General features: G+C 43.8%; 3 protein-coding genes across 4 annotated transcripts in view; 2 read left to right on the top strand and 1 right to left on the bottom strand.

Annotated features, from left to right (window-relative positions):
• The first annotated feature begins 151 nt into the window (after window positions 1-151).
• On the top strand, window positions 152-20363 carry LOC128900694 (scaffold attachment factor B1-like). Its single transcript, XM_054182122.1, has 21 exons — window positions 152-539; window positions 2090-2177; window positions 3298-3362; window positions 3449-3655; window positions 5775-5837; window positions 6511-6538; window positions 7442-7940; window positions 8372-8421; window positions 11228-11328; window positions 12465-12614; window positions 12710-12786; window positions 13673-13812; window positions 14167-14258; window positions 14658-14764; window positions 15952-16245; window positions 16511-16648; window positions 17131-17173; window positions 18572-18693; window positions 19430-19542; window positions 19668-19719; window positions 19992-20363. Exons 1-21 carry the CDS (start codon window positions 351-353, stop codon window positions 20119-20121), a joined length of 2748 nt encoding a protein of 915 aa, XP_054038097.1. The 5' UTR covers window positions 152-350; the 3' UTR covers window positions 20122-20363.
• A 2982-nt stretch (window positions 20364-23345) lies between these two features.
• LOC128900720 (tRNA-dihydrouridine(47) synthase [NAD(P)(+)]-like) lies at window positions 23346-25644 on the bottom strand. The gene is given in 4 exon segments (XM_054182191.1): window positions 23346-24586; window positions 24882-25007; window positions 25009-25165; window positions 25472-25644. Coding segments are annotated over 4 exon segments (831 nt in total). The 5' UTR covers window positions 25519-25644; the 3' UTR covers window positions 23346-24085.
• LOC128900715 (hydroxysteroid 11-beta-dehydrogenase 1-like protein) overlaps window positions 25580-26221 on the top strand; it is a 30737-nt gene continuing 30095 nt past the window's right edge. Inside the window, exon 1 of one of the 2 annotated variants that reach the window (XM_054182179.1) lies at window positions 25580-25706. The gene's annotated coding sequence lies outside the window, so the exon portion shown is untranslated. The remainder of the gene's footprint in view (window positions 25707-26221) is intronic. The other variant, XM_054182180.1, reaches the window with a different exon arrangement.

Genomic DNA, 26221 nt, shown 5'->3' with positions numbered 1-26221 from the left:
CCCGCCTCCCTCCGCAGATGCGCAGCCGCACTCTGCCTCGGCCCTCGGACGCACGCGCGGGAGCTCGCGACTCGTCCTCAGACGCGGGCGACGCCGTGCGCGCATGCGCAGGGGGGTGTCGCTCGCGTTGTCTTCCAGGCCCCGCCTTCGCCCGGCCCCCGGCTCGTCGTCGCCCTTCGCTCCGAGCCTGCGCGTAGCGGGGTTTTCCCTCCCCCCTACTCCCCCCCCCCCCCCACCTCGGCGCGTGTTGGCCTCCCCACCATTTTGCGCTGTGATCGCAAGGTTAGACGCTTGGTTGTGCCGTACTCCCCTGCGCGTTCGGCTCGAGGCGGGATATCGAAGGGGCCTTGATGGCGGAGAGTCAATCAGCGGCCGGGCTGGGGGACTTCACATCCCTTGGTGGGGCCGCGACTCTCGGCTCGGAACCCGAAACCCGACGGCTGAGCGAGCTGCGAGTCATCGACCTGCGGGCCGAGCTCAAACGCCGTAACTTAGACAGCGGTGGCATCAAGAGCGTTCTCATGGAGCGGCTGAGGAAGGTGAGGCGCAAAGCCGGCGGGAGAGGGGGCGGGGGGGGGAGGGGGAAGGGGGGTGTCATCCGGGTCCTTTGTCCCCAGGCCGAGGGCGCGTGGCGCATGCGCGCTGGGGGTGCAGCCCGGGCTCTCGAGCCGCCGTGCCGAGGGCGGCCCTGAGGGGAGCGTGGGTCGGGCCGTGGCGCGGAGCCGTGCCACCGCGTCTCTCTGCTGGTCCCGGCGCCACTGTGCCCTTTTCCTCGGGCTGCGGTGGAGCCGTTGCCCTTGTAGGGATCGCCGGCAGCCCCGCCGCTGCGCTGCCGCTTGCTACCGCCCCGCCCGCTCGCGCTCCAGCGCGTGGGCACCCGCGCCTCAGCCGTTCCTTGCTCCGATGTCACTCCGCGGTGGCCCCGGTCTTTCCCTCTTTCCCTGTCCCTGACAAATCCCTGAAATCGCGTCTTTCCCCGATTTCCTCTCCCGTTCCCTCAGCATATACACGCGCTCCCCTTTCGCCTGTCTCCTCTCTTGCTTGCTCTTTACGCACTTCACCTGACTCCATCTCTCCCACCTCTCCGGAATGTATTTCCACAGATTTCTATGAGGCCAGAAGAGCGTGGTCGGTCCTGACCCCTTTATGGGTTCTAATAGGGCTGCACGTTGAGGAAGAAAGTACTGTCAGATGCGCTTGGAGTTCTTGTAGCGATCATTCTCAGTTTTATACAGATAAAGTGCTTCTCTGCTGAGTAGGGAGCCTGCTTTACAAGTCAGGGACTTTGCTCCTCAGTCGTAGCTTGATGTGGCTGTGGGGTTGTGTTACAGCACCTTATTATTCAGCGTTTCTGACGGCTGATGTGGCTGCCCGGCTGTATGACTGGAACTAGGGTGAGGCACTAATGTTTCCATCCGACAAATCCTTAAAAATGCTGTCATCGTTTTTCTCTAGTAGGCAGCTAAGCACCACATGCCCGTTTGCTTGCCCCCTTCCCCCAGCGGCCCGGGGAGGGAGAATTGGAAGGGTAATAGTGAGAGAAAACTTGTGGGTTGAGATAAAGACAGTTTAAAATTTATTTTAAATGGAAGGACAAAAAAAAACCCCAAAAAACAATAGAGAGGAGGAAAAAGAAAATAACACCTAAGAAAAGCAAGTGATATAAAAAAAAACAATTGCACGCCGTCAACCAACCCATGCCGAGCCAGTCCGCAAGTAATGGCAGCCCCGCCAATATCCACCCCCTCTGGTTCTGTTGCTGAGCATGACATCGTGTGGTCTGGAATGTCTCTTTGGACAGTCGGGGTCAGCTGTCCCGGCTGTGTCCCCTCCCAACTCCTCGTGCCCCCCCCCCCAGCTTGCTTGCTGGTGGGGCGACGTGAGGAGCAGAAAAGGCCTCGATGCTGCGTAAGCACGCCTTAGCAATAAGTAAAACATCCCTGTTGTATTATCAACACTGTTTCCAGCACAAATTCAAAATATAGCCCCATACCAGCCACTGAAGAAATTTAACTCTCTCCCATCCAAAACTAGTACAAATGCACGCCAACAAACAATATAATAGATGTCATGCTGCTGTCTCCAATAGGCCATTGAAGAGGAAGGAGGAGATCCTGATGAAATTCCTGTGGCCTCAGAACTGACTAACAAGAGAATACCAAAAAGAACTAGCAAAGGTACGGAGTCTACACAAATACAGTTTCTTTGTCTTCATTTAGCTAGAACTTAGTATACAATGTTGATTTCTTACGTTTCAATACTTTAATTAAAAAAAAAAAGCTTTTTCCCTTATGGAAAATGGTAAAAATCTGTTGCGATAGTGAGCAATCAAAAGTTTAAACGGTAATATGACACCTAACCTTAACTTCCATTAGCAAGTCTTGAAACCTGTAGGTGAGACTGTAAGTCCCAGATGTTCCTGTACTTGCACCTGTGGGTGTAGAATTGTGTCAGGTACAACGCAGGCAGCTGCAGCGTAAGCTCCTGTGGAAAGCTCTGCCGATGTATATTAAGGTGGCTCCACAACACCTTGAGTACTAATTTCCTTGCTGTAACTGTATTTTTCGTAGAAGCCCTTGAACCTGCATCATCATTGGGATACATTTTTAGATGCAAGGAATTACAGTGGGAATAATTAGAACAAAACAACAAATGTGTATAACTTTTCTTAGTGTCTTATTTCATTTTATAACTGTTGTTTTGAAAACAAACTGTTCTGAAATAGCTCATTATGATTTTGCCTCAAAAACATTAAATATTGCATTGGGCACGTTACATGTGATTTACTTGAGTCGCTCGTAGACAGTTCTTAAAAAATGCTTTCTGAAACTTACTTTTAAGCTGCTTCCTTTGAGATAACAGCGTAAAAATATAGAAAGAGCCGTTATTTTTGAATAGCAAGACAAGTTTGCTGGTGACAGATGTGCTTAAACGTGATGTGTGTGTCCAAGATCTTAAAAGTGAAGACTAATTCTAAATCAGTTTAATTATTTAAATTGTAAGAGGGAGGAGTTTTTGGTTTTTTAAATGGAACACCTTCCTAGACAGTGTTGTCTTTTTGGGTATTGGAGTGTTGTAGAATGAGAGGAGGGTAGCTGTTGAAAAACGTAGCTGTGCTGCTTCTAGTTCATGCTCGTGCCATTGGCTTGTATCAAGTGGCAAGTCATACCTGGACTTCTGGATCAGGGTCTTAATAATTGTTGAAAAAAAACCCCAGTGTTGAATAGATAATTCCGCAAAGAGTAGACGTGTTATGAAATCTAGTGCTGTATCTCACTTTAGTGACACTCTTTTTAGGAAGAAAACCAGAAGAAGAAGGTGTTGAAGACAATGGACTGGAAGAAAACTCTAGAGATGGGCAGGTAAGTGAAATCGTGATTGCTGTTCCTGAGAATATGCATCATTTAACCCACACTTAAGTACACATCTACCATTTTTCTTTCTATAGGAGGATATCGAGGCAAGTCTGGATACCTTGCAAGATATTGACATGATGGATATTAGTGTGTTAGATGAAGCTGAAATAGATAACGGCAGTGCTGTAGACTGTGGGGAAGACTATAGTCCTGTTAATATTCTTGATTCTCTGTCTGATAATAAAGAAAATGTCGAAGCAGAAATGAAAGAACTTCCAGATCAGCTAACAGAAAATGAGGTGAGTAGAGGTCTTTGTAAATTTTTCAGAAGGTATTTAGTAAATATAATGGGCACATGAACAAGTTATTTCAATGTAATAGAATATAGGACATGAATGTAATATGGATTCTATTTCACATTAACAGCTCTCATGTCCTACTTTTTAAGTGGTAGATATTCTTGGACCTATCAGAGGCATGAAATATTCACAGTAAACAAGTGAATTTGAAAGTAATGTATTAGTTTTGGCGTTCCCTCTTCCCATTTATATGTGTTTAAGTGTATAAACGCATATACCCAGCCATCTAGGTATTTATATTTATATATATGTAGAGAGAGAGAGAGAGAAATAAGTTTTCAACTCATAGATAATTTGAAATCTTTTCTGCAGAAATAATGCTCTGGTTTAAATAATTTATGTTGTACAGTTTTCTCATAGAGATTAATAAAACAAGAAAATGTTTATGGACTGTGTATTGCCCTGGTCTGACATTGTCGGGCTTTTGACTTAGTTTTGAGAGCAACTTTCAATGTCTTTTACAGACATCACAGTCTCCTACTTAATGAACAGGGTAACCTATGTGTTACAGTCATTCCCCAATATTATCCTTCCTTGGATCCTTGTGGGTTTTAATTTTAGGCTGTTCACTCCCAAAATGGAATGAAAGAATCAGAGTAGTTTGGGTTGGAAGGGACCTTTAAAGGTCAACTAGTCCAGCTCCCCTGCAATGAGCAGTGACATCTTCAACTAGATCAGGTTGCTCAGCGCTCCGTCCAGCCTGACCTTGAATGTTTCCAGGGATGTGGCATTGACCACCTCTCTGGGCAACCTGTTCCAGTGTCTCACCACCCTCATTGTCAAAAATTTCTTCCTTATGTCTAGTCTAAATCTACCTCTTTTAGTTTAAAGCCATTACCCCTTGTCCTGTCGCAACGCGCCCTGCTAGAAGGTCTATTCCCATCTTTCTTAATAAGTCCCCTTTAAGTACTGAAAGGCTGCAATAAGGTCTCCCTGGAGCTTTCTCTTCTCCAGGCTGAATAACCCAACTCTCTCAGCCTGTCCTCATAGGAGAGGTGCTCCATCCCTCTGATCATTTTTGTGGTGTCCGCTGGACCTGCTTCAACAGGTCCATGTCTTTCCTGTGCTGAGGGCCCCAGAGCTGGACGCAGCACTGCAGGGGGGTCTTGCCAAAGCGGAGTAGAGGGGCAGAATTCCCTCCCTCAGCCTGCTGCCCACACTTCATTTGATGCAGCCCCAGCATATGGTTGGCCTTCTGGGTTGCCAGCACACGTTGCTGGCTCATGTCCAGCTTTTCATCCACCAGTACCCCCACGTCCTTCTCGGCAGGGCTGCTCTCCATCCCTTCATCCGCCAGCCTGTATTAGTACTGGAGTTTGCCCTGACCCGGATGTGGGAACCTGCACTTGGCCTTGTTGAACCTCATGAGGTTCTCACGGGTCCACTTCTCCAGCTTGTCCAGGTCCCTCTGGATGGCATGAATACCCTTCCTTGCTTCCTTATGTATATTTTTTATTATTTTAGGCCTGTGGTGTCTGCATCAACTTTTTATCATTTACCTTCTGAAAACAAGAGTCATTGCGACAATATCTAGTTAACCTGAAAGGCAATTTTCTGGTATTCTGCAAATTAGAGCTGTTGTGAATCATGTAACTGATGAGCTTTGCTTGAGTCTTGCCATCAGCTCTGAAGGAAGGAAGATTTTCCGGATGTGTTTTGTTTTTGGAAAAGCAGAAACCTAAGTCAGCTTCATTTGTAACTTCTTATTTCATTTAGACACTAAAGAAGTAAAAAAGTGGGGAATGGAAAAACATGTTATGTGCAGAAACCACAGATAAGTGAACTAAATTTCCTCTCTTAATAAGAGTAATTTTGATGTTGACAATGTCGTGTTGAAATTAAAATGAAAGGTAACTGGAGAAAGATATTTATTCATCAAGAATATTTATCTGTTGCCCCTCATTCTAGGGTCCCAGTCTGAAGTAGCAATTGAGATCTGTCAAATACTGGAAAATATTACTCGTTACTACTGCTAGGAAAATTGAATACAGTATTATTTCTCCGTAATCCAGCATTACTTTTTGTAAGAAATGCTATAATGCCTTTTTTACTCTTTTAGGAAGATTATGATGACGTTGAAAACAATTTAGATGCCACCTCTTCTGATTTAATTGAAATGAAGGTAAATTGAAAATGTAGCTGTGTTTGATTGTTATTATCAGTATTTAGTCTGCACTCATATTACAAAAAAAGAAAACATGACCATAATATGAAATTGTAACAGAATCCGAGACGTATGTGATCTTGCTCAGAATACAGTCTGTCAAATGAGAATGCCCTGTGTTTTTACCTACTTTTTAGTCAGCTATCAAGATTTCCTCCACTTCAGTGGCAAATAAAAATGGTCTTGTACTGTTGATTTCTTCTTTCCCATCTGCTGATTATATCATAAGGTTGGAAGGGACCTTTCAGATCATCTCGTCCAACCATCAACCTAAGTCTGACAAAAAACATCACTAAACTATATCTCTAAGCACTATGTCTACCCGTCTATCAAGTAGTAGTTGGGTTTGGTTTTTGCTCTGCAGTTGATGTGGTACAAAAAGATACTTTATTGGTTTCTTCAACATTCCAAGTTAGATATGAGAACACTATTGTGGCTGATATTTTTAATTTGACTTTAATGTGCCAGAAAATTACCTATATAAAATACTCAGTTCCAATGAATGGTGGAAAAAAAAAAGTGCTAAATATAGTAGGTGAATTGTCATGGGATTGGGTGGGGGGTTGCTATTATTTTGTGCTACACAATCCATTTTATAAAATCCTCTTTCTGTGTTTATTTTCCCAAACAGAAAATGGAGAAGCTACACTTGGAGCCAGGTACTGTTAAAGAAAAACATATTCCTGTCTTTTCAACTAATACTTTTTAAACCATTAACTATTAAAAGCCCAAGCAAACAAACATAATTTGCATTATTTTTATGATGGACAATCCAGATCATGCAGGGTCATAGAGATTGGAAACCCAATCATATCCCCAGATCTGTGAAGTGATGCTTGTCATCTTTGAAATATTTCCAGTGAAATGAAATGGTTTAAAAACCTGTTAAACTACATAAATGGATTTAGAGAAGTTAATCACAGTTTAAAAGCTAAAGATTCTACTTGTAAACAGATCTTGTGATATCGCACACACCTTAAGTCTGTTACTAAGTAGAGAGCAGTGAAAGCAGTAAAAAGATATTGTAGGGCATTAAAATGTAAAGATTAGTTACTGGATACAGAAGAAAGAAGAGAGTTTCTTCATGGAAATGTCATACAGATACTTTTCACTTTCTGGACTGCAAACACACTCATGCACCATCAGAAGATGCCCAGTTCTCATGTTGGACTGTCTGCTAAAAGAATTTCACAGAAATTTAAAAATTGAACCCTCAGTGCCTTGATACGTTCAGTTAAGCATCTCGGACTCTGGAAGCTAACTAGAGAAGAAACAGAGCTGAACGATTTCATGAAGAATATCAAGGATCAGCCAGAAGGTTTTTGTTAAATCTGTGGGGGCATTTTTCTTCCCTGTTAACATTTTAGGGCTGATTTGGTAGTTTGTCAGACAGCAGTTAGCGTAGCGCTTTTAACACTGTGTACACTAGGGTTTTCCAATCTCTGTGTAGCTTAGAAGTTCTCTTGGTGTTAGTGTGGCAGCCATGCCAGTTCCACATTTGTGATTGCTGTATTTCCCTGGTGATTAAATCTTGTGCCATTCTATTCCTGTTAAATCCGTAGAAAATGAGAAAATACTCGACATTTTGGGGGAAACTTGTAAATCTGAACCACTTAACGAAGAAACTTCTGAAGCGGAGCGGCCACATGCACAGGAAGCAAGTAACGTGGTGCCAGGCAAGAGGCTAGCAGAGGAAGAGGACGCTCTTGCTGCCACTCAGTTGGAGGAAGATGCTTTAGATTTGGACAGCAAATCGGCACAAGCTATGGCAAGGAAGGAAGCAAAGCGTTTAGTTGTAGCAAAAGGGGAGACAAGTGAACAGACAATAGAGGAAGAGAAACCGGACTCTGAATCTTTAGTAGTAGAGACCCTAAGCGATCAGAGTAGCAAACGCTCCCAAGGCCTGGAAGCCTCTAGTGGGGAAACAGCGGAGAAAGGCGCAGGTCCCGAAGGCCAAGATAGCAAAGAAGATGGCAAGAAAACAGAAGACAAAGCTAATTCTGAGGAATCCCCTGCCACTAAAGAGTCCTCAAGCAGTGAGGGCGGTGATCAGAAAAAGAGGTTTGTTTTTTCTCCGTTATAGACCAGATGCTATCTTTTTTCATTGGTCGTTAAGTGATGCGAATAAGCTGTTTCCTTCAATTGGCCACCGAGACTGATGAAATTGTAGCCTATTCCTAAAGAATCTGTTTTATTTCTCCATGTGCAGATATTAATTATTTTTTTTTAAAACACAGAGGGTTTGATTTCTTTCCTTCCTCAACCTTCAAAGGTTGTTTATTAAATTGCTCTTTATTTGTAAATGTCTTCCTAATGTAACTGTTTAAGAATCTGACTTCATTATTTCTTGTCAGATTTCTTAAATCAAGTATACAAAGGTGTGTTCTCATTTGCAACGTATTTTCTGGTAGGTATTTAATTTTAGCATTTTTCATAATTTATAGTTAATTACTTTTCTTTCTGACTTGAATAATGTGGTCTTTTGTCTTTAGCCCTGTTGAGGAGGACAGAGATACAAAGATAATCTCAAAGGATGAGAAAGGTATGTTTCTTTTCAAAAATAGAACTTTAACGATTGGTTGGAGAAACTGTGTTGGATGGGGTATTTCAGCAGAAAAGTGTTGGAATCTGTGAAGTTGTTAAATCTCATAAAGCATTCACCTCTTCCTAGATTTTTTTTTTGAAATTTATTTAAGCCAAAAAATACCATTTTCCTTTTCTGCATTTTCTAAGGATATTTGTGTCGCGCCCTTTTGGTTGTATCTTGATCATAAAAGGTAGACATTACGTGGCAAATATGTCCTTCATGGCGCTGAAGATGCTTACCAACAGCTGTTAGTGAGTCAAGAGCCTTTCACAGTTGTTTGCTTTACTATATGCTTGTGATTCTTCATATCGTCTCCTGTTTTGCTGAAATAATTTGGAATCTAGTATTCCCATATTTAAATGCCACAGAAACTTCCAGTTTAACATTGCCTTTGAATTAGATTGACATTATTAAATCTTTGTCCGCGCAGATCCTATTTATGCTGCAAATATGTGTCGTAAGCAAGATGAAAATTTCCTGATCAATAGTGTCTCAGGTGCCTGCTCCTTCTTTTCATCATACTTCTTCCTTTCCTTTTAATGCATCAGGCTGCTGAGTCTTTGCAGCTCACCCCACGTCTCTATTCTCTGCTACCTGACCAGGGCAGAAAACTTAGAACTGACTGTTAACGTCCTTCTTACATACTGCAGGCAGGTAGCTCAGCACTGTAAGCGTGGAAGTTCCAGCACTTGCTATAATAGGCAAGAAATTCGTTATGAGATCTGTTTACCAACTGGACAGGAATAATTTGTTTGGTTTTAATTGGGTTTTCCAACACAGACTGAACTCATTGTCAGCTGCTTTTTCCAAGATCCGAGGTCATAACATTTGTTTAAATCATTTTCTGACATAGTAAACAGCACTGGGGAGAGGTAACTACTTGGCTGTGTAACTCTCTCTGCATGCAGAGCAAAGCATCTTTGAGCAAAGTTGAGCCAGAAGAAAGATACAGAACTGTATATGTGTAAGTCAGTTCTGACTCATACGTTGCTATTTCCGTGCCTGCATGAAAGGATTTTATCTAGGATGAGGAGTGTTCCATGTTCCATGCATTCATTGAGAGCTGTATTAAGAAGAGCGTAGAAAAATAAATTTATGAGCTCATAAGTCTGGTGGACTTGGCAGTTGATTTATGCATATATGAAAGATATCTTCAGTGTTGAGGGTTGGCTGCCAGTACCTACATTGTTCTAGTTTCTCAGTCTAGAAGAATTATAGTCCCAGCCTTTCTTTGTCTTGGAAGTGCAGTACCATTGCAGGAGCACCTCTTTAAATCTTATGGGAGGGCAAAAACTGGAGATGTTAAGACTGACCAAAGCTTATTCAAAAAGGACGTTAGTGTAGTTTAACTAATCTATAAAATCGTCGGCAAAATAGAAGAAAATGCTCATTTTTCTCTTTCTCCTGGATTCTGGTGCCAGTGTGACTGCAGGTGGCCATTTTAGAATTCTAGAGGAAGCATGTGGAGTAAAAGCATTAAAGCTCATGGCTCGTTTTTTTTGAAACACCAAGACAATTTATCTCCCAGGTGTTTGCACACATGACACACCTTTGTCCGTGCAGTCCTTGAGACTAGAAGATGACAGATGTAGACTTGGTCTCCTTTATACAAAAGACGTCTTTTTTTTAAAAAAGAGATTGGCACAAATGATTGCATGCTTCCCTAGGAAATGTGTATAAATATTAACAACAATGTTCTCAGTGCTAAGCTCATTTGAAACAATGACCAAAATTATCAGGAATTAAGAGATGGAAAGACACCCGAATAAAATAGCATTTTAGAAAGGTTCTGGAAGAAGTCTCTCCCCTCAATGAAAGCAGTTCTGAAAAATTCCTGTATCACAAAAAAAAGAAAAAAAAGGAAGATGAATTGGAAGCAGGTAGCTGGACTGAAACCTACGTCACTCCATTCATTGAAACCTGTGGAACTGAACACTACCAAGAGTGACAGAAGGACAGTAAAGGCATTTCAAAGGAGACTGGAAACGTTATTCCTGTATAAGTGCTTCACACGGAAATGCAAACAATAAAACTTGGAGTTCAGCTCGAATGCTTTTTAATCGCTAGACGTTGGGTTTTCAAGCTTTACAAGGACATAAGCGTTTATGAAATTATCTCTCTAGTTGAGATGCCACAGTGGATGGGTGTTCTGTAGTTCTTGCACAGTTAAAGAAAGCTGGGTCTTTTCTGACTCCTGTAACTGAAGTCGCAGGCTTCATACCCCAATGGTGGATTCTGTACGGGCAGAAATAGAGAAATTTTCTTGCTTCCTTTATGGTGAATGTCTTTCCTTGAGAGGTGCGGTAAATCTGCATTCCATCGTTATTCCTTTTGAATAGGGGAGACAAGGAGGGCAAGACATGAGCATATGTGGGTACTAACACAGTTCCTGCAACTCTAGCAAGTCTTCTGTCTTCTCCTGTAAGTGCGGAGTTACTTGGTTCTATCCAGGCACATTCTGAAGAGCCACGGTTACTTCAGAGATGCCTTAGTCCCGTTTCTTTCTTGAAGAATGACATAACATACTTCTGTTACACATATTAAAGCTTGTAGTTCCATCTTAAAGTTTTCAGCCTTGTAGTACTACTTGCGTTCAGGAATGTGAATCATGGCGGGGAGAGTGTTACGCATTGCATTTCATTTGTTCTATGATTTCAAAAAATAAAAAGATTTATGGAACTGCTCCTTTTTAATTCAGAAGTAGTTGTTGAAATAATTAGGATTTGGGGTATGTTTTGGTTTTGTTTGTTTTCCTAAATAGGTCACGCTGGTAGCGGTTCTGGTAGAAACTTTTGGGTGAGTGGACTGGCTTCCACTACCAGAGCTACAGATTTGAAGAACCTGTTTAGCAAATATGGAAAGGTAAGGGTTTGTTTGGTTTGGTTTGGTTTGGTTTTTTTACTTGAAACTGTCTTAATAAGACTTCTTAAGCTCCTGTTCACTGAAAATACCAGTGAAAGGAATCAAATTATCAAATATGGTGGGATATCAAGGAAAAAAATTGCCAAACTACACACTGAATGACTGCTTTTTTTTATTCTGTCTCTCACTTCCAAACAAAAATAAAGTTCCATTTATGGTCCTTTATTTGAAACAGTGAATGACTGTTTGCATATATGTCTGTCTCCTGTGCTGTAGTATAGTAGCTTCACCCATGGGAAATTCACAGTCAACAGTGAATTTAACATTGTTTATTAAAGACTTCCTTAGGACTAAGTAAAACATGCAGTAAATGTTGAAGCGTAATTATTGGGAATAAAATTGCTGTTGTTTTCTTTGGAGTATTAGCAGAGGCAAAGCTTCCTAAAAGGAGATGGACATCTGTAATAAATCAAATGCTCAAAAGTATGTTCTTTACTCAGCTGTAGTTTACAATATGACACCTTTGTGAAATATGATTGATTTCTGTAATACAAAGTGAGCTGTATTGAATATAGGAGCATAAGTAAGAACCATTCATGAAAGCAGGTGGTTTATGTGGGCTTTTTCAAGTTATACTTTTTGGGGAAGCTTCCTGTTTCTCAAACAAGATCGTAGGTAACATCGTGGGTTTGCCTTTTAGCAGTGACATGAAAACATTTTTTCCAAGAGGAGATGGGACTTAGCAGTTGAGCTAGCGTTAGCATGTGGGTAGAAATTGGCTTACAAATATTTATTAGGTTTTTACTCCCTTTATCCTTAAGAAAATTATGCTGTTGATGTAAAGTTAGTATCTTCTTTTTTTTTTTTTTTTTTTGTTTTAATGGGCTTTCTTCAGAACAGAATTCAGTCTTTGGCTTCTATCTATTGATTCAGCTTTTGCAGTGTTGCATTGGCAACAGAAGCATGATTGGCTCCAAGCCAGTGCTCCTTTTGTATTTGTTAATCTCTTAAAAATAGAATTTTCCTGAATGGTGGTGGACAGGAATAAAACAGTAGAAACGGAGCTTGTACTTCTTGCTGTTAAATGGCAGGCACTTGTTACAGTCAGTGTTGTAATACCTCTTTGTTTTGGAAAGGTGGTAGGTGCAAAAGTGGTCACCAATGCTCGCAGCCCCGGTGCTCGCTGTTACGGCTTTGTTACCATGTCTACAGCCGAGGAGGCCACAAAGTGTATTACTCATCTCCACAAAACAGAGTTACATGGGAAAATAATTTCTGTAGAAAAAGTGAGTACTGATCTTCAAAGATGTCCCATTACCATCAGATTGTACAAACGATTGAGACCACATTCTCAGCTGATGATGTGCCAAATACATTTCAGGCAAAAAATGAACCTGCTGGGAAGAAGCCAAGTGAAAAAAAAGAGAATGAAGCAAAGAAAGAAACAGCCAGTGAGAGGTACTGTTCTAAAAAGTCTCTGTCCAAAGGCGTTTTCCTCTTCCTCAGTCTATGCTGATTTGTCATGGAGCGATAAATGCATTTTTCCAGCTTTTACTACAAGATAAACTTCTGCTGATGTTCGGTGCCTAACTTAACATGTTTCTGTTATGTGCTTTAAGGTAGGCATTGGAAAGTTGTATTTTCAAGCATACCTTTTTGATTTAGCTATATTTGTGTTGTAGTAAAGACTGTGGTGCCTTCATGTCATAAATCTATAGGAAGGGCCATCTGAGAATTTTCATGAGCGTGTCACTATTTCTTCGTTAAATTTTTCTCTCATTCAAATAGGCCTTTCTCAGGTTGTTGCAGTCACAAACAGTTAAAGATCAGTTGTCCAAGATCCTGTTTCCAGCGTGTGTTCCTCTTCAGCACTATGCTTTTTCTCTCTAGCGCTACTGAAAGTAGCTGAAAAAGACACTAAGTCCTTTGCTTTAATTATCTTCTTGAGGCATGACTCCTATTAAATGCTATTTGCCAAGAAGTTTTTGCCTTTATTTCACTTAGTTGCCCAAGAAAAATGGTTCACATTGGCGCTTCGTAACCGTCGACCTGCATTTGTGCGCATTATGCTTTGTGGGAATTAAGCACGTGGTGCGCCTGAGTTTTTCCTTTTGCCTCCAGTTGAGATACCTGAATCACGGCCAAGTTTTTATGACAACTGCACAGCATTGTCTGATTATCTTATTTTATGGTGTAGGAAGTTGTAAAATTAAATCTTTGGAAATCTAATTATGACTGTCATCGCATTAGAATTCCACTTTGTTACTGTGTTGCTAACATTCTCCTTTAATTTTCTTTTCTCTTACTCTGTATTAGTCTAATCTATATCAATATCTATCTATAGACCTGGCAGTGTTAAAATGGATGAGAAATCTGACCAAAAAGATGATCCTAAAAAGACAGAAGACAAAGACGAAAAGGAAAAAAAAGATAAAGATGAACTGAAGTCTGGTTCATCAGATCAACCTAAAACTATTAAGTCGGGTAATTTGGCGTTTGTTTTTTTTTTTTTTTCATAGAGTAAAAGTTATGGGGAAATATGAATAATTAATTGTAGGTAGTTCTTTCCAAAGAACTAGCAATATTCTGTAATTATTTCTGGTTCTCAATTGGAAATCCAGAAGGTATAAAGAGGCGGTGGGGGTGGGGATGGTGTTTGACATTGTGTCATCCTTAACAGAAGCACTGTTGTAGTGAAAAAATGACTTCTGAAGAGAGGATTAAATGCCCATTTTCACATTTTAGAGAACATAACTTCTGGCATAGCAAGGAGTGATGTAGGTTACGTAGTTTGATCATTTTTTCAACCTCTTTCCCCTCAACCTCTGATTTTTTTAGGAAGTAAAGGAACAGAGAGAACAGTAGTCATGGATAAATCCAAAGGAGAACCTGTTATTAGTGTGAAAACATCAACTGCATCAAAAGACAGAGTAAGTAATGGTTCTGCATGGCAAACATTATGCATCAGTTTTCTTTAGAAACAAATGCTAAATCCTGCCAAGCTACATGCAACCCACGCTCGTCTTACCCATTTGTCCAATTAGAGTTTCTATAATGTGGATTTAGATCTTAATTACTAAAATACCTTTCATACAGCTGATATCATATTCAGCAACGAAATCCTGCCAAACAAATGTGGGAAGTATTACTGTGTCAATACATGGTGTGTCTGTAATGTTAAAAAAAGAACAGCTTTGTTTAAAAATGCGGGGACCAGGCTTTGAGACATGATATGTATGAATGGAAAAGAGCTTAGAGTATCGTTTGTGATAGTTGTCCTTTTATAAATGTACTCCATTAAGTTTCTCTACTTCAATATTTAAATACAGAGCATTAAGAGCCAGGATCGCAAATCAGAGAGCAGAGAGAGACAAGGCATTGTGCCATTTGACAAAATTAAAGCTCAGCGAAAAATGAGGGAGGCAGAGCAACGCCGGTAAGAGCAACAGTGAAATTGTTTGTTTGGTTGGTTTTTCCTACAATGAATATAATTTTCTTTTGATTAAAATGACTAAGAGATGAAGAGAGGTTTGATTTTCTTATTTTTTTTATCTTGTAACTTGTTATATGTTTGTGGATCACATATCTATTGAATTGGAAAAGCTCCAATTATTGGCTCTGTTAATACTAAGCTTGAAATTGTGTTTGGGGAAAAAAAATTGCAGTTTGTTTTTTGTTCTTTTTCCATTTTGTAGAGTTTGTGGTTTAGATCGATTTAAGTATCCTGCTCTCCTTAGCTGAGCATACGTTATAGAGGAGGTGAAATGATAATTCTAAACTTGCCACATTAAAATATACAGGAAAAGACCAGGAGAAAAGTTGTCTTTATCGGAATAAGACCTTGTCCCTCTTGTCACCACATTCAAAGTTTCCATAGCATTTGAAATAAAACAAGATGAGTATTTTTGTATTAAAATACATTGTGTCTACAGAGAAATTCAGGGATTTTCCAGCAACCCTTCAAAATTTCCACATTGTATCTTTTTAGCTAAGAACCTAATTCAGGTATTTCATTATTTTTGGTGGAGTTTTATTTCTGTTTTCATGATGTTTAATACAGGATGAAGGTGGTAATGGCCATCCTTCAAATTCCTTGCTAAAACTGTGACCTGAATGCCATGTTAAAACATTTTCCACACACCACAAAACTTTATTACTTACCTGAAGTTGAATTGGAGAGGGGGGAAATGCTTTCATCGTTCTTGCTGGAAAGGAAGGAGTTTCTCTCTCACAGGTAGATTTCTGAGCCTTAGCGGACTCATATTATCCAGCGTAGCATTCTGGCTTCTTCAGAGTTGGATGTTTTGAGTAGAAAGAATGAGCTTGGGGCATCTGGATTCAAATTCTTCTGACTATAGGATTATTTGCCCCCACAGGTGGGTTTTGTGGGAGTAGTATGATCAGTCTCTAAATGCAAGTAATTCTTGTTTACATTGTCTTCCCTCCATGCTCTCCTTCTCTCTACCCCCGGTATAATTTCAAGGAGCTGACACAAGTTTGCAGTCACTGTGGTTTTAATTTTTAATACTTCTCTTCCTTTTTTTTTCTTTTTTGTTTTTCATTTTTAACTTCCTATATTTGTTGAAGTATTCGATCTGTAACCTTTTGTTTCTGTTAAAATAGCACACGTGAGCGTCGGGAGAGACAGCAGCACCTGCAGACTATCCGGGAACGAGAGGAAAGGGAGCGGCTTGAAATTGCTCGTGAGAGACTGGAAATTGAAAGGCAGCGTCTTGAACGAGAACGGATGGAAAGAGAAAGACTGGAAAGAGAACGAATGCACATAGAGCACGAAAGGAGAAGAGAACAAGATCGCATTCAGCGAGAAAGAGAAGAGCTGCGACGCCAGCATGAGCAACTGCGCTATGAACAAGAACGTCGGTCTGCAATGAGAAGACCATATGACATAGATGGCAGGTAAAGCCAGCAGACACAAATGGTGCAAGTGGAAAACGTTGCTGCCAAGTTCTGTCTCATCAGCCTGTGCTATAAAAAGCTATCTGTACGCTCTCAGCATCTATTAATCAGCAGTTGTTGATAACCCCAGTCAAACTTCACTCTCTGAGGTTTTTCAGCTCCCTTTTGAACTTAATTACGCTGCTTCTGGCTCGCACAGTTTGGAAGGAGGGAACAATATCAAAAGTCATTACGCTGACTAAAACGAGCACGTTCTTTTTTTCAGGAGAGATGATCCATACTGGCCAGAGGCAAAACGAATGGCAATGAACGATAGGTACCATTCAGATTTCAGTCGCCAGGATCGCTTCCATGACTTTGATCACAGGGATCGTGGCCGTTATCAAGACCATTCAATAGACAGGTTGGTGTCTTAACTCCACTGTGTTGCCTGTAATCCAAAGACAAAAATGCATTTAATGTCACGTTTTGCTGCCTTTACTGTGTGTTTGGCTTGCATTTTATTTTTCAAGTGTGGCTTAGTGACTGTGGACTTCTTATATAGCCATGAAGAGATCTGTACTGTGCCATGAGTTAAACCTTCTGTCGGGCTTGCTCAGAGTGTTCTGCTTGCAGTGCTGTTTCACACATTTGTAGGATTCTGAAACATTTCTAAAGAATATTGTAGGCACCTAGCATTCTGGTTTATACCTTAGGACTAACCGGGTTTTCCAGGAATCCCAAATGTGTCATGGTTTCCATACATTCCAGCTGTTTGCACCTTTTGTAGATAATGTTGGCACTACATGGAAGCAGGATTTTTCATCTGTGTTGTTACATAGATGGATTTTTATAGATAGTGGTGTGTTTTACTACCACAGTCTGATTTTAATTGTTTGTTTGTAGGAGAGATGGATCAAGGACAATGATGGGAGATCGAGATGGACAAGTGAGTTGCTTTATAAAGCTACAGAAACATCTTAACTTCCTATAACCTGGTTTCCTATTGCGTGCGTCAGATAAAATTTCAATAGTTAAGAATTAAATGACACCTCCCAAAATATGTATTGATAACCAGATTGTCTTGTTTTCTTTAATAGATGAAATTCAGTTCAAAGACTTGTTTATTATAAAAGTTAGATACAGTTATTCTGATACAAATCAAACAAAACAAGTTAATGGTGTCAAAAAGGTAGACTGTTCCAAAAGATTGTGTAGAAAAGGCAAAGGTACCAAGTAGACATAAAACTCATTTGATGAGGTTGCATGGAAATAAGAGCAAATCTGCATGTTTTTGAGGGCTGGGGGAAGAGACCTTCAGGGCACATTCAAGCAGTGAGGAATTAATTTTGTGGAGTCATGGAATCCTCAAGTGCCCTTTACTGATGGCTAAGCTGTGAGACTTGGAGGAACCTGGATAGGCTGGAGAATTGGGCAGGGGGGAGTAACATTAAGTTCAACAATGGGAAATACTAAGTCCTGCTCCAGGGGAGGAATAACCCTGTGTAGCAGCACGTGCTTGGGACCAACCAGATGGAAAGCAGTTTTGCAGAGATGGACCTTGGAGTCGTGGTGGACAACAAGCTGACCATGAGTCAGCATTGCACCCTCCTGGCAAAGAAGGTCAGTAGCGTCTGGAGCTGCGTTAGGAATAGTGTTGCCAGAAGGTCAAGGGAGGTGATCCTTTCTCTTTACTCGGCACCCATCTGGTGTACTGTCTGGTGCTGGGCTCCCCAGTACAAGAGAAATAAGAGCTTACTGGAGTAAGTGCAGCACAGGGCCACAAAGATGATTAAGGGCCCAGACCATCTTTTGTATGAGGAGAGGTTGAAAGAGCTGGGACCGTTCAGCCTGGAGAAGAGAAGGCTCAGGGCTTATCTTTTTAATGTGCATTAATACCTCGTGGGAGGAAAGGTATGGAGAAGATGGAGCCAGGCTCTACTCAGTAGTGCCCACTGATAGGACAAGAGTTAAAACTGAAACACATGAAATTCCATCTGAAGACAAAACAAATCACCTTTGTGGGGTTTTTCTGTTGTTGTTAGGTTGTTTTGCAGTTGGTTTTTTGTTGGTTTGGGTTTTTTTAAACTGTGAAGGTTTAAACTGGAGCAGGTTGCATGGGGAAGTTGTGAAGTCTCCAGCTGTGAAGGGACTCAAAACCCGACGGGAAGCTGTTCTGGAAAGCCTGCCCTGGCTGACCCTGCTTGAGCAGGGGGGGTGGACTAGATGGTCTCAGGAGGTCCCTTCCATCCTAAATGATTCTGAGATTGAGTAATTACAGCTGAGCAACTTTGAACAATTAAAGAGTCTGTTTGGGGCAGTCCTGTAAGTGTTCTTTGCCTTTCAGCATTATCCAGATGAGCGCCATGGAGGACCAGACCGTCATTCACGAGACTCTCGAGAAAGTTGGGGTAGCTATGGATCCGACAGAAGAATGAGTGAAAGTAGAGGGATACCCCCACAGTCACGGTTAGTATGCTTAACTGAAAATATTTTTTCATGTGCATCTAAGGAATATTTCCATTTGTGAAAGTGCGATGCAGTTTTTGGAAGTACGATTCCTTTTTTCCAGTTTTCACCCCTGAGTCTGTTCTCTGTTGGATGGACGGCAAATCAGTAGCTCTTTCAGCTTGCCTTGTGCATCAAAACATGCGTCTTGGCATGATTTTTTTTTTTTAATAACTTCACGACTGCCTTCAATTAATTTTACCTAACATTACTATCAAAGTTGATATTTTCAGCGTAGTGGTTCTTGCCCAGTTTGTAGTTGTTGGAAGCACCATCCTGCCAGCCCTTTGAAAGGAAAGCAAGTTAATAAAATGCTTACAGATTGGGGGGGTGGGGGGTGTCTTTTGAGGTTTTGTGTTGTGTTTTTGTTTTTTAATAAGTCCTGTGTGTAAGCTAGCCTACAGAAAACATCAAAAATAAATTTACTGGTCAAAACAACAGGCTAGGATGTCTGGACTAAACTGGGACATCGATGTAGCATAAACCAAAGTAAGAAAATCTTACGTTCTTGTCATTTGAGTTGTATCGAACAGAAGGCTTATTACTGTGTTATTACTTGACAGATAGCAATATAAATACAAGATTTGCATGTACCTTGGTAAAGTATTGGAGTACGTTTGTGACTTAGTTGTTTTACCTGAATCTCTTTTGTGTGCTCTGGCTAATGTGAGAAGGTATGGATTTCATACTTTTGCAGGGATGGGCGTGACTGGGGAGATCATGGTCGAAAGTTTGAAGGACATCAAGATCGTTCATGGCAGAGCAGCGTGGATGGAGGAATGATAGGCCGGGATCATGAGAGATGGCAAGGTATGCTTCTTGCACGACAGCTCGTTGGTTATGCTACATAAAGCAGAAAATACGGGCATTATTACCCTTGGAGATGAAGTAAAACTATTACTGTGGATATAAAGGAAGCATTTGAACTTTTTTAGGTGGAGGCAGAGGCAGACCTGGCCATGTGATGCATCGTGGAGGCATGTCAGGGTAAGAACTTTAAAAAGAGCAAAGTGGTTTTTTTCCCTTTTAAGGGGTGTCTCTTTTATTTGAATTGGCCAAAGAAACACTTTACGGGAGCATCAGTTATCTGACTTGTCATTTAAATGTCAAGGAATAATAAAATAATCCTGTGGTTTTTATATAGTGCGTCTTATTGGAGAGTGAAAAATCATGCAAAAAGTTTTAAAAGAACACCCGTTACATCAAACCTGACTACCAGAGTCACAAGGGAAAATTAAAATGTCTGAATTATTTTCTAGGCGTGGAGGTTTCATGCAAGGTGGCAACCAAAGTCAGATGATGCATGGAGGAGGAATGCAAGGAGAAGGATTTGCTGGCCAGGAGAGAACAAACAGACCTAATGATCCTCGTTTCAACCGTCGCTACTGAATGTGTTTTAATTTTTAATGCAAGGTGGCAACTGAAATGAATCTGTTACCCAGGGTTACCATTAATTGTAACTTATGGGCTACTGTAAGTGTAATTTTATTTTTTTTTTAAACTGCTGCCATATTATGTCACTCAATCCAATGTGAACTCATTTGTTTTGTAATGTGTTGTTCATATCCCATTTAAAATGTTTGTTAATGAAGCATTCCATTTTCCATAAATAAAAGCCAGTTTACAGTTAATTGCTTTGTTTCAGCAGTCCCTGGAAAATAATTTTTTCAGCTGTATGTTAAACCATGTAAGTTCCCTTCAAAGATGAAGTATCAAAATGCCTTACAGATGTCCCTTTGGACTTTGAGTAGCTCACAGCTCCCAGAAATACACTGAAATACTGTGTTATTTCAGACGTGTCAAAATTAACTAGCGTACGTGCCAGCATGAGAGAATGTCAGTAGATTACAGTCGTCAAAGTTTGAACGCCCTGCCACTGCAAAACTGACCTGGCATCCTGGAGGACAAGCGGTGGAGAATTTTTTTTCATCTTGTCTGGTGTTGGTAGGTACTGTGCAAGGTAATGCTCTTCACTCTCCAAAAAAGGCGACATGCTGAGTTACAGCACGGCTTCTATAACAGAGTATGCCCGGGTACTTGTGAAAGTAATGACTTTCTCGAGTGCAAGTCAGAATCATTTTTGTTTACCTTCTGATGGATCAGAGTAGTCCAAAGCTCTGCCAGTTTCAGGACAGTAATTTTACCTAGCAATCCATCATTTCCTTTAAGTAGATTAGAAACAGCTATTGGCTGTGCTTTGGCATCATTTTAAGAATGTGTCAAGAACTAACATCAATCAATATTGATGCAAATGATCTGTCACTTTGTCATATCCAAATTATAATTTGTCTTTGTGCAGTCATCTCTGGAGCAACATGGCCTTAGTGTTACCCAGCAAAGATGGCTTTTGTGATGCCAAGAGCAAAAAGTCCTGTTACTTTTATTAGGGTCACTGGGTTTTTTTCTATCTTCACACATGCATTTTTTTCCTCAGTTGCCTGGAGATTTTTTTTTTTCCACTCGTTTCTTACAGCCTGCATTGTTACGGAAAGTAACGGGTCTTTTCATCAGGATTGAGACTTCCCACACTGGAGGAGGATGCCTGTGGACAAACCATCTAAATTTTAAAAAGGTTGCTTTAACTGCAGCGGGGAGTTGCCGGAGGCTGGCTGGGTCACACAGACATCAACCTCAGTGTAAAAGTTTTTGGTTTAACGGTGAAGCTAACTAACGTCCAGAGAGACTCACTTGTTCTAGAACACAAACTAGGAATGCAAAGAGAAAGGATAGATTTCCAGACTGCTACGCTTAGTAGCAACTAACTAATAATTCTGCGGGTCTGGGTCGAATCCAGTGCCTCCTTGCTTTTAATGCTTCGGACGTTCATTTCTGATACAGAGAAAGAAAATAAACGGTGATAGCACCAGAGCTGCTCTGCTTTGTCTCTCCCAATTCAGATCATCATCCAGTAAGCACGAGGACAAGTGACTCGCTCCCACTAGATACAATAATAAAGACAGCCATACGTTATATCTGGACCTTCTCTGCAGGAATGGCATGGAAACGTGAAGCTCCAGCACGACTGACCTGTCCATTTGTAGTTTTAAGGAAAGCATCTTTCCTTGTCCTCAGCAGGTATGTAGCATCCCAAAAGGGGTTATGAGATTTCCCCGCCAGCAGGGCAGGCTCTGTTTACAGCACCACGCAGGCAGTTATAAGCTTGAGGAACGTTACTGTCTCCTGGTCTGCTGTTTCAGGAGTTTGGAGAAGTTCAAAAAGTCATGCCTATGATGCAGACCATTGCATCAACACCTTACCTAGAGATTGATGCCAAAGGGATAGTATTTTATCATCCAGGGAGACAATTATTCTAATAAAAAAACCCTTTTTGACCACCATGGGGGGGGAACAACAACAAAAAAACAATCAAACTGGAGCTTCTTTTTCTTTCATTACGATTACTGCGTCTGAAAATCGTATTTACTTTAGGATGAAGGCTTTTTTCCCACCAGGTTTTCAACTGACCTGCATTTCCCTCTATTTCCACTGGATGGCTACCCTGACTACCTGCGTGTTTCTGACATGGTCGCAGCCCATCACTCAAACCTCAAACCTGAAAGCCTGAGGCATCCCAGCGCTGCGCTCTCCTCTGTTGCTCCCTACGACTGTCCTGGGATGAAGAGCGTGTCATGAGAGAGGTCAGCTCTTCTCGCTTTGCAGCGGGCACGGGACGACCTGCTGAAGCAGATACAGGGACTGAGCCAGCTCTTTGTGGCAGCTTCAAGCTCAGTTAAAACCTCGAAGTGAAGCCCTGGTTAACCCTCGCTGCTTCCTCACAACCTCTCTAACCGATGGGAAAGCGTCATCACCCTCTCTCTGGAGGCTGCACGCAGGCACAGGGACTTTGTGGGGCTCTGCGACGTCCCTTCCTAGCAATTTAAATGAAATTCTGTGCTTTATTACCTTATTCTAATCCAGTCGTCCACGTTTTGGCTCGCCATCAGTGTCTCCAGATAGTCTCTCCCCACGTAGTAAGGCGGCCGCTCGTTAATTTTCTGAGGTAGGTGTTCTAATAAGCCAACTGGAATATACCTGCAATGGAACGCAACGGCGCTGTGTGCTATTGTTCAAGTGACACAGGCTTGCTGGGGTAAAGCTCCTCTCGGCTCCTCTCACCTGCACAGGAACGAGAGCCATTCCAGCAGGAACTTCCTGGTCTTCTCCACTCCCTGAGTATCCGACCCCCAGTGCTCAAGGCCATAGTTGGTGAAGTCTTTGAGGATATCAAATCTCTCGCTGGAGGAGATATCCCAGTGTCTCTGCTCCTTAATTTCAGTGCAAAGCCACGGTTTGATGAGTGCCCCCCTGGAGACAAAAAGAAACGTGCTTTGTTATTCCCGTGACTGATGCTTCTGAAGACGCCAGCTCATTTAAGAGACCTTCCAGCACTTATTTGCCAGCCAACGCTGCTTTAATTTCCTTTTCCAATTTCAATAGGAAGCTGCTGTTAGTTCCCCCAGACGCAAACTGATTTTACCAAGTTTTAAAGAGTAGTTTCGCAAGGAGGAAACTTCTCCTGTGTTGGGTTTGTTTAGGTCTTTTTTTAAATTCCTTTTTTCCTCTTGCACCAATAGAGCTCAGAAGCAAAGGGGAAACACAGGCACTTGCCTTGCAATCATAATTCCCGACACACCCATCTGCATGGCCCGATCAGCATCTTCGTAAGACAAAATATCACCGTTTCCTGTCCGGAAGGAAGGGAGAAGGCAGAGGTCAAAGCGCTACACGAGGACAAGTCACAATGAGTTAATGCAGGCATGGGATAAAACTCAAAATGGACACAGGGTCCAAAGGCCAGAGTGTCCAAAGAGGCTCCGGGGCTCACGTTTGGAGGCTCCCAGGGATGTTTCGGATTAATGTTCCCTTACGAGGAAAAGGAGAGGTTTCTCCTCTCTTCTGCTCCACTCCCAACTCCTACCCGGCAGGTTCAGCTGGGGCTGTCAGTGCCGCGGTGCCCAAGGGAGAAAGCACCTGCTAAAAACCAAGGGGTTTGTGTCCTGCCTGTCCCTTCCCTCCTGCTCCGCTCAGTGCTGTCCCGCCTGGCCCCCAGCACACGGGCAGAGCTGGGCTGCGCAAGAGCTGCTGGTAATTCACTCCATCGTACCACCACCAGCAATACGGATCCTCCAACCTTTCCCCCAGGTTAAATGTCTGTGGGAGCCTGGTTTTCAATTTTTTAAAGTTTTTTCGAATCCAAGATGCAGCACTTTCAGTCCACGTGACCAAAGAACAGAAACACCTACCAAAAAGGGGCATGGGGCTTGCGATTTTCGCACATTCTGCTATGTAGTCCCAGTCAGCACCCCTCGTGTACCGCTGCTCCCTGCATCGGCCGTGAAGCTGGAGAAGAAAGTCACAGAGAGACCTCAGCGAACGCCCCGGAGGAGGCAGGGCAGAAGGGGAGCACCGGAGGAACGTGCTCCAGCAAAGGCAACACCACCAGGTAAAGGATCCCTTTGGATGTACTTTCATCTGTCACTGGGCCCACCGTTTTCACGGAGAAAGCCTCCTCACCGGCGGTGGGACTCTGCAAGGCGTCTGGTTTGGGATCTTCCCCCTGCTCCGGTAGCGCAGGACATTCAGGACCGTCTCCCAGCCCCTCCTGGGCTGTTGTGCAGTTGGACACCTCTTGCTCCTCTGCGGAACGCTCCGTGGCTTTGCCTCCCTTCCCGCCATCCCCGTGGGGCTTGCCCAGACCACGGAGGTACTCGTCAGCCTTCCTGAAGCTAAACTTCCTCTTGCGCAGCTGGTGCTGGAGCTCCTTGGAAAGGTTGTTCCTCACCAGCGACTTCCCCTCCCACTGCTTGGCCAGGTCCGTGTTGACGATGTTCTGGTAGCCATCCCCGAGATGGGCCTGGGCAAAGCGGCAAGTGATGCCGTAAATGCACTTGCCGAAGGTTTCGAAGAGCACACAGCTGCGCCCCAGCTCAGCCGGCTTCACGGCCACGTACTCCAAGCACCCACCACTCCCCGGGTGATGTTGGGTGCCCCACAAAACGCTCCCAGGAAGCCGACTGCTGTAACGTGCCGCAGAAGGACAGTCACATACCCACTTGAGGGGACATTTTAGCACTACCGCTTCAGGGAAGCTGACACTTTACTTGTCCCGCTCAGCTCACGCGGCATGTAGCAGGGCCCGTGCACCCTACCTGCGTTACCGACGGGCACAGCCTGCTCTGCTCGTAGCGCCTGGGCTTCATACACGGCCTGCTCTTGTTCTGCCCCCGGGCCCGCTTCCGCTCCGCGGGCTCCTTCTCCGCTGCTCCCGCATCCTCTCAACTTCACCCGTTTGGCGGGGGGCTCGCTCTGGCAGCTGCCGACCTCCTCCTCCTCCTCGACCTTCTCTTCCTCCTCCTCCTCCTCCTCACCCCCGCTGCTGGGCTCGCCCCGGGCCCGCAGGTAGGCATGGAACTGCTCCTTGGAGGTGAGGAACCTGCGGAGACACTGCACCCCTGTCACCCCAGCCATGGGGGGAGTGGTGTGACAGGGAGATGGGGGACAGGGGGCTGCTGGGGGGACAGCGGGGCCGGGCATGTACCGGGGGGGTAATGGAGAGGCTTGGCATGTACCGGGAGGGGGTTATGGGGGGGCCATACATGTACCCGGGGGGTTATGGGGGGTCTGGGCACGGGCCGGCGGGTTATGGAGTGGCCTGGCACGGACCGGGGCATTATGGTGGGCCCGGGCACGGACCGGGGACGCTATGGAGGGGCCGGGGCCGCCCTGGGCCCACACTCACCGGGCGCGGACCGGCGCCACCCCGGACGCCACCGCCGCCGCCGCCATGCTGCCGCACGCGGGGATGACGCCGGGGTCCGGGCGGGCCACGTGACGGGGGCGCGTGTGCGGGGCGGGTATAAAAGGCCCGGCGGCGGCCAGGGCGCCTCAGAGCGGCGGCGGGGCCGGGGTTTGTGTGTGGCCGGGCCGGGGCCGGCGGTCGGCCGGGCTGTGTGAGCGGTCGCAGCGCCGCTGAGGTCAGTGTCCGTCCGGCTGCGGGAGGCTCTGAGCGCTCTGCGGGGGAGCAGGGCCTGTGGGCTGGGGGCGGCCCTCAGGAAGGGCCTGGCCGTGGGGGCAGGACCCCCGGGGGAGGGGCTGTCCGTGTGGGGAGGGGCGGCCGGTGTGTGGGCATTGCACCGGGGAGAGGTGTCGTCCCGTGTTGTGGCTCCCGAGGGCCTGTGTTTTGGGGCACCTCCTGGGTGCTGACCTGTGAGGCGTTCGGGATGAGCAGCAGCTGCTGTGCCGGGGGAGCAGGGCTCATCCTGGCTCGAGGGACAGAGCAACCCCCCTAGAGGCCCCCATCTGGTGACCTCTGAGGGGTTCTGTGCTTTGGGGCTTTGGCTCTTCTGCCTCCTGCTGGCTGTCAGCTGGAGAAGGTGGAGCTCTCTGCAGAGATGCAGGGCGCTTGGTGTGGGCTTTTTTAATGTGGGGTTTTTTGAAGCAGTAAATGCGAGGCCTGGTTGCTCAGGGCTCAGCCGTCTCCCATTGCACA

This window comes from Rissa tridactyla, chromosome 22, assembly GCF_028500815.1.
Source record: "Rissa tridactyla isolate bRisTri1 chromosome 22, bRisTri1.patW.cur.20221130, whole genome shotgun sequence".
In the NCBI taxonomy this organism is placed as follows: domain Eukaryota; kingdom Metazoa; phylum Chordata; class Aves; order Charadriiformes; family Laridae; genus Rissa; species Rissa tridactyla.
This window is presented reverse-complemented; position numbering and strand designations above follow the sequence as displayed.

Coding starts and splice junctions, on each gene's coding strand:
- LOC128900694 (XM_054182122.1), top strand. CDS start 351: ATGGCGGAGAGTCAATCAGCGGCCGGGCTGGGGGACTTCACATCCCTT. Junction 12,615..12,709: donor AAATAATTTCTGTAGAAAAA/GTGAGTACTGAT, acceptor AATACATTTCAG/GCAAAAAATGAACCTGCTGG. Junction 19,720..19,991: donor CATCGTGGAGGCATGTCAGG/GTAAGAACTTTA, acceptor ATTATTTTCTAG/GCGTGGAGGTTTCATGCAAG.